Consider the following 8,388-nt stretch of genomic DNA (forward strand, 5'->3'; position numbering starts at 1 on the left):
CACATATATATATATATCTATAGATAGATATCTATATATAGACATATATTCATTATAAATGTATTACCTGGGGCCAAAGTTATGAATACTGAGTGAAACTTAAACTTGATGTTACTGTCAGAGATCAGATGAGGGTCATGTGCTCATTATTAATGCAGGCAACCTTTGGGGGATTATCTGAGGCTATCCAGTAATAACACTCATTTTTCTTGGTGCCTTGCTTTTTAGACCTGTTCTTGGGGTTATTTGGGGAGCTGATTGAGAATATTGCATTAGCTAGACTGCATCAGCTGTTTCTTAGAAATGGTCGAATTTATATAATTTTTTAAAGTTATTTTTTTAAAAGATCTTCTGTTACATAGTTTGTGTTTTTGCGTACAAGTTAGCAGATAAAGTAAAAGTGTTTATGTACTTCTAACTGTAATTTTACATTGCAAACATTGGATTCTAAATGGTAAGTATAACCCAAGTGAATGGCGCCTTTTCATTAATAGTTCGAAGTGTAGTTTGAAAGTTTTAGTTCGGTCACTCCACCAGGATGAAAAAGAGTACAAGGCCATCTCTTTTGTGTGGGAAAAGATACATTACCCTGAAAATCAATGGGTGATTTGTGTAGGCTTGAAGATGTTTCATTTTCTTCTTGGTCAACAAAGTGGCTATACAAAGAATCCTTGCTTTCTATGCCTTTGGGACAGTAGAGACATACATGAGCATTGGGTAAGAAAAAATTGGCCTCCCAAGGGAAGATATGGTAGTTGGAGAAAGAAATGTAATCAATGCACTTTTGCTAGCACAAGATAACATCATCTTGCCACCATTACATATAGAGCTAGGAATGATTAAACAATTTGTAAAGGCTTTGTATAAAGATGCTTTGTACAATGAATACATATAGGGGAATTTATCAAAACTGGAGCAGACAAAATCTGGAGCAGTTGCCCATGGCAACCAATCAGCATCTCTCTTCAGTTTGTTCAGTTAAGATTTGAAAATGAAAGAGAGATGCTGATTAGTTCCCATGCACAGCTGCTCCAGATTTTGTCTGCTCCGATTTTGATAAATTCCCCTCATAGTGCATACATTTCCCAGACTTACCATGGAAAAACTGAAGGCAGGAATTTTAGATGGTCCACACAAATCATACAGCTCATACATAAATGGCCCACATTTCATAAATTCAAAGAATGAAATAGAATTTTGTGGCTGGTCTTCATTTGTTCTTGTAAAAAAAAACCTCTTTGGCAACAAGAAGGCAGACAACTACACTCAATTAGTAGAAGAAACGCTCTTTCATTTCAACAGGCTTAGCTGTAAAATTAGTGTTAAAATCCATTATCTGCACAGCCACTTAGATTGCTTTCCAGAGAACCTTGGTAACTTAAGAGAAGAGCAAGGTGAAAGGTTTCACCAAGACATAAAAATAATAGAAGGAAGATGGGATGCACACATGATGGCATATTACTTTTGGAACCTTATGCAGGATTGTCCTAGCAGATCCCACTCTCCGGAGTCTTACAAAAGGAGCTTCCTCTGTGTTAAATTATTGGAATGTTTGTATCATTAACCTGTACTTTTGGTTTTAAATAGTTAGATTTAGGGGTCTATTCACTAAGCTGCTGTAGGCAGCCGAGTGAATAACGTGCCTAAACCGAAGTGAGCCGAGCGCTTTTCGGCTATTCACTTCAGGCTGGTACGGCTGATTTCAGCCGTATAATGGGTGGCTTCGGGTCGGCCGAACATGCTCAGCATGTTCGGCCGACCTGAAGTGCAGAAGGAGTTCGACTCAGCCGATCCAACATCTGGATCGGCTAAGCCGAACCTCCGGCAAGCTACTCGCTGCTGTTCGGTCTATTCTTATAGATGCCGAACAGCAGTGAGTGAATAGCCGAATGCCGCTGTGCAGAACAGAAAAATAGTTGAAAAAGTTGAAAAAAATACATAGAAAACGATTGTGCGGCGCTAGCGGTGACAGCTAGCTCCGCCCAACTGTTTTCTATTGGCCAGCGGTTCTGCTGCCGTCAAAAAAAAAGGAAAAAAAACCTCTCCCGGGTGCTCCGACCGCCAAGGAGAGAAACACTGCTTTTTCTTTCTTTTTCTTTATTCTGACACGGAGCAATTTTGGCCATAGGAGCGGCCGCTTGGCGAGCTTCGGCTTTCAGCACGGCTTAGCCGAGCCGAGGCATATGCGTTCAGCTTGACTGAGCTGCTCGGCCAAGTTCAGGAGCTGTACGGGCTGTAGTGAATAGCCCGTACAGCAGCCCTGAACCGAAGGGGTCCTGGTGCCGAAGCTAGCCGAAGGATCAGCCGAAGCTACAGCTAGATCCTTTGGCTGCTTCGTGAATAGACCCCTTAGTGTATTACACTTTTCTTTTAATGCGTTTCTTTCATGCTACATGGAGATTAAATAAAACACTACATTAAAATATCCTCATTTTTGACGGGTGACAAGAGAGAAGAGAGGTATATAGCTTTTATGCTGTATCTGGAAAACTAGTGTTGATAGGGAAAAATTGGTGCCATTTTTGGAATCAGTGGGTCAAATATACTCAGAAACAGGTTGAGGCACCAAAATGTGTGTTGGCCAGTGTAATTAATTGATATACTTGCCTATTTAGTGTTCTATCATCCCAGGCAGCAAACTGTGGAGTGTGAAGGATCTTTTTTTGACCGGAAACACATGGATATTTGTTCTGTATCTAATTTAATCATACAGTAATTAGAAGTAATTTCCAACAATCCAAGGGCACATTGCAATTCCCTAATTTGTACTGGGGTTCCCTGACCTCATTACCATCACAATGACATTCTATTGATTGGATTCATCTACTTTAAATTCAAATTTTTACATTTTACAATATTTTGATATAGCTAATTATTTATAGCTTTATTGGTATAGCATTACATGTTGCTGTATATTGGACCTGCAGATACCGCAACTATTAATTTTACAGTGACATGTTTGGAATGTATTTGAGCTGCTTGCAAATGCCTCCACAGATGTTAGTCTGTCCTTTTGAACATGAAATATCTTGCAAAACTAAATTAATATGCCAAATATTCAAAACAAAACACATTTTACATCATTTATTGATATAATATAGGAAATTGAGAAATTTCAGTATTTATAGTCAAACTGAGAGATTCATAAGCAAAGGGGTTTGTCTGTAAATTAACCATAGGAAGCTTTGTCTATAAGCCTTTGAAAAGCTCTTTTTACTTCATTGTTCCTAAGACTGTACAGTATATTAATGGGTTAAGCATTGGAACAAAAACAAGAAAGATAAGAGACCACACTTTGGGTCCTCCATAAGTATCAATAGCTTTTGTTCTTAAGTAGGTTATGGTGGCTGAACCAAAGAACAGGCCTACAGATGCAAGATGGGAGCTGCATGTTGAAAAAGCCTTTTTACGTCCAGCTGAAGAATGTATTCTGAATACATTGAAGAGTATACGTACATAGGACACAAGAATTAGTAAAAAGGGTAAGGGTACGACTAAAAAAGTATAAATTAGAATATATGGCTTAATTACCATTAATAGGGCCAGAGGAGTATCAGAACAAACCCAAGGAACCACTTGTAGTATATCACAAAAGAAATGATCAATGATGTTCGAATTACAGAAAGGAAGGCTAAACACAAGAATAATATTACCCAGGGGTAAGGACAAACCAGCCACCCACGACCCTACTGAAATGCATAGACACTTTGGGGTTGATTTACTATCCTCACAAACACGCCATGCAAAAACACGCCGATTGCGCGCGCGCGTGCGCGTATACGCTTGGCGCGGAAGCGTATGCAGGTTATAAAGATGCTTGATAAATACTACCAACGCGCGCGCATGGCGTGTTAAAATGCCGAGGATTCAAATGCTCCCCCCCCCCAATCCATACCAGACCCTCTCTGTCAGAAGGGAGCATACCCCAAGTGAAAACCAACCGACAAAATGGCGTGGGGTTCCCCCCCAATTCATACCAGGCCCTTCAAGGCACTGGTGTGTAAGTACCTTATTTTGGAATACTGTCTTTTACCAGTTTGTAAGTGTTATGTAGAATGTTTGTATGCACAGAAGCATAGCAATAACATATGTATCATATGTATGATTTGTACATGTATGGCAGTAGTAGAAATATGATTCTAGCACTTGCAATTTTTTTTATAGTGGCGTGCAGCCGATGGCGCATATTACACGACACGCGCGCAAGTAAATACATAAAAACGCGCCATGCCTGCGTGAAACCGCGCCATGATGTACGTGTTCGCTTGGTAAATGCATTTCTGCGGGTTAAAACTCGCACACAGCCTGCGCGTGTGCGTGTTGGGCTTCGTAAATCAGCCACTTTGATTTTGTCATCTTAGTCATGTAGTGAAGAGGGTCACAGATGGCCAAATACCGATCATAAGCCATGAATGCAAGTATAAAGCATTCTGCTGCTCCCAAGCAACAAAAGATATAGAACTGGGCCGCACAACCTAAAAAGGAAATTGCTTTATCTTGGTGCAAGAAGTCTCTGAGCATCTGAGGCATTGTCACAGTAGTGTAGAGCATCTTGGTGATAGACAAGCTTCTGAGAAATAGATACATGGGAGCATGTAGCTGTGAATCCAGAGTCACAATTAAAATGATAAATAAATTTCCAGTCAAAGTGGAAATGTAAATAAGTAAAAATACACCAAAAAGAAATGGTTGTAACTCAGAAGAGAGTCCCACCAAGACAAATTCAGTCATATGGGTTTCATTTTTACTAGCCATAATACTTCTTTTAAAAGCTGCAAAGATATACACATACATCAGTAATGTTGCAAAACAACTTCAAAATGTAAATCTTTTTGTGTACTGTTTATTTCCATGTAAACAACATATGCCAGGTCATACATACAATGGAGCAGGGAGAAACTGTTAGTATATGTGTGAATTGTGGGCCCACATACATGATTGAACATTTGCTCACATAGCAACCATGATCACTGAACATATCTACCTGATCATACATTGATGTCCAATGCATATGACATGGTCCCAACTTGCCATGCATTTTGAACATCCCCAAAAAAATTACGAAAGTCATACACACACATTTTCCTGAAAAAATGTACTAACATAAAATGTTGCAGAATATATTTGATAGCACACCCATGTTATTAAGACCAAAACGTGTGTTTTTTTCCATTTGGGGTAGAGTAGAAAATGGTTAAAACTTCTGTCAAGTTATTTCTTGCCGACTGCAACACATTGCAAAGATATCACTTCACTTTTTGATCTATAGGCACAACAGGAAGTAGGAGAAAATCTTTTTAGAAAGCATTGTTTTACATATGCATAAAGTGTATGTACTTTAGTGATTTTGCTTTTTTTTAAATTAACATACAATTCTAACTGCCAAATGAAAAATGAAAGCATGACTGAGGTCCATTTTATTTGTATTTTTGTTTTTTTTTTATTTTTAGTACAGTGATAAACCTTGTCAGCATGTCTCAGGACCAGGAAGCAAACTGAAATCTGAGACAAATAGAGCAGTGTGAGCCTTTTAGGTCCACTCATGTAAAAAATGTAGCTTGAATTGCTATCTGTGTTTCTGTTAGAGAAAACTGACTTCCAGTTTTGTTGACAGGGAGACAGGGGTCCATAGAGTCAGGGGACATTTTCCCAGCCATGATACAGACAGCAATAAGACCTATCATAGCTTGTCATCCTTTTCCACTTTTAATTCAAACATAAGAACAAAAGAATATTATTATTTTGGTTTTGATTTGTATTTTTATCACATCTTTGAATATCTGTTTTGTAAACATAAAGTGGATTGAGACTTTGAAAGGAGGTAGTTAGTATGATTGAATATATCCCTTACAGAATGCATCAATGGGAATGTCAGTTTAAGTGTTGCAGAGAAAGACAAATCCTGGCTATAAGCTAATGAATTTTCTACTGCACATTTTTATCATTTTTGTTTTTTCTGATTTTGTAAAGAGTGTGAATATTCATTTTATTCACTAGAATGTAGAAAGTTTACATAACCACCTTTTTTAACTGTAATACCTGAGTTTCTAAAAGAAATCTATCACTTACTGCTTAGACATAATCCTTCCAAACGGTTTCAAGCAATGAAAAGAAGGGATTTTTCTGGCTGAAATATCTAGCTTTATATTCAGTGACCTCCCATGATAGTCTATTAGGCTTGCTCTGTCTGGGAGGTTTATTATAAGTCATTTTACACATATTTCCACTGGGTCCACAGATCACCTGAGAGGTTTTTCTTTAGCAAGGTAAATATTTTTACATAATCCCCAACACATTTACCCTATCTGTAACCCTAATCCTTAGACTGACCCTTCCTATAACAAATAGCTTGGCTTACACACAGCAGCAGCACCCCAATCTGATTAATTTTATTTAGAAAAAAATGTGTTTTCTCATTTAACTTTATCAGTGACACATGCTTTTTTCATTAAACAAAAATGGTCCTGATATGATGGGCAGATAGCAATTGGCCAGCAGTTTGTCGTGGCTGTCCCTGTTCTTGCTGATGCAAAACTGCCCTTTCACAAATTCTGTCAAGTTCTTATTAGGAATTAAGAAACCCTACATTACAGCACATACAGCTGTGTAAAATTATAGGAGGAAATTGGCTGAAACTAAATAGAGTTTTACTATACAAATTAAGATACTGCAGAGGATAGAGCAGTGTAAAACTGACAGTAGTACAGTTTTAATCAGGGATAATAAGCACAAGAGTGCAGGCATGTGTTTTACCACATGATTTAAAAGACCACAGATAATACAGAAGTGTACATTTGGCCGTCAGCAGGGCAATTTTAATTAACAAGCCTTTGCCCAAATTTACTAGAGACATAGAGCACATGCTTGGGTTTTGCTACAGGAATTACAGCAGTATACAGCTGACCAGCATCAGGGCAGTTTTAATTATGAATAATAGGTCTAAGAAGTGTATGCCTAACATTTATTTTATGTATGGGGAATAGGGAGGTGCTATGAACGTAAGTGATATTATGTGAGGTGGTATAGGTGTACACTGTTCGTGCACTTAGCAGCATGTTGCTTCATCATTTGAAAGAAAATAAAAGCTAACAAAAACCTGCTTCAAGAACAGATGGTTAGTTGAAAGTAAATGCTCCACTTTGAGCATTTCAAACAAAACAAATGCCCCCCCACCCCCTCCAATTTTAGATGGAAAAAAGGGAAAAAATGCATAAAATAAAGGAAATATGATGTGGCAGATTGTCATTCCTTAAAACAAAGGCTCACTTTCTTCTTCGAAGAAAAGCCTTGCAGCAAAAACATGCAATTAAAAACCCCAAAATAAATGAATATCCCAAAATATCAACCCCTAAAATAAAAGCCCAAAATTAAGAACAAAAAAGATGAAAGCAAAGGGGATGATTGTCCAAAGACCTAGCAATCAGAATGAAAGTACATATTCCTAACATACCCTAATCTCTCCCTACGTAGTTTGTCACCTTTCCCTGCCACATATTCCAAGTCACTCCTTCTAAACCTGTGTCCAAAGTTCAAAAGTCCACAGTTTGTTTCCCCTTTGAAAGGGACAATATTTCCCAGAGATGTGTAATATAGATAATGACAAGCAATAGAAGGCATGTTGCTTTTGAGAATGAGGAATAGTCACATTAATTACACTAGATCATTGTGGTGTATCATTATTATATAAAAGAATGATCTGACTAGACATAGATACTGCTCCATTCATCAGCAATACAGCATTGACAATAAATAAATACATAAATAAATAAATAAATAAATAAATAGAAGCATTTTGGTATTTTGGATATTTGTGAATTTTAGGCACTACATAAATAAAAGGTACTACAAGGTACTTTTCTATCAAAACATTCTGGTGTCCTTGTTAATAATCCCTTTAGCAATGGTATTGATTACAATTCTATTTTTCTGTACAATAAATTTAGGGTTCACTGACAATTCCTCATAGACAGTGTTGTCCAATAGGATCATAATGATGAAATTAAATGATAACAGGTATTTGGGATCTGGAAATTACAGAAAGAAAATTTGGAAAACATAATACTAGTGATGAAAACATTACTGTGACAGTCCTTCTAAAATAAAAATCTTTTAATGAATACAGTTAACACAAGCAACATGAAATCTTCTTGTTATAAAACCATTGAGGCAGAAATCTCCTTCAGAAAATGTCCAGTGCCCAACACATGTAATAAATAAACCCAGCAAAACTGCATGACCTTACTTCACATTCAGTTCTGCAAGCACATTGTGCACATTATACTTCTCCACTCTCATCAATTCGGTCTATTTGTCTCCCGGAGTCAAGAGTTCAATTAGAGTAATATGTAGGAAAAAAATCACTACATAGTGTGATATTGTAAAAGAAAA

General features: G+C 37.4%; 1 protein-coding gene across 1 annotated transcript; it reads right to left on the reverse strand.

Moving 5' to 3' along the window:
* Nucleotides 1-3,213: 3,213 nt before the first annotated feature.
* LOC108799942 (olfactory receptor 10A2-like) lies at nucleotides 3,214-4,755 on the reverse strand. The gene is made up of 2 exons (XM_018571888.1): nucleotides 4,299-4,755; nucleotides 3,214-3,689 (listed from the first exon to the last, which is right to left on the reverse strand). Exons 1-2 carry the CDS (start codon nucleotides 4,753-4,755, stop codon nucleotides 3,214-3,216), a joined length of 933 nt encoding a protein of 310 aa, XP_018427390.1.
* Nucleotides 4,756-8,388: the final 3,633 nt, after the last annotated feature.

This window comes from Nanorana parkeri, unplaced genomic scaffold (genome assembly GCF_000935625.1).
Source record: "Nanorana parkeri isolate BGI_ZX_2015 unplaced genomic scaffold, ASM93562v1 scaffold1859, whole genome shotgun sequence".
Classification (NCBI taxonomy): Eukaryota; Metazoa; Chordata; class Amphibia; order Anura; family Dicroglossidae; genus Nanorana; species Nanorana parkeri.

Excerpts from the sequence above, each read along its gene's own strand:
- LOC108799942 (XM_018571888.1), bottom strand. The coding sequence starts at position 4,755 with ATGGCTAGTAAAAATGAAACCCATATGACTGAATTTGTCTTGGTGGGA. Across the intron at positions 3,690-4,298 it reads CGCACACGCGCAGGCTGTGT|TAGGGTCGTGGGTGGCTGGT; the intron begins GCGAGTTTTAAC and ends TATGCATTTCAG.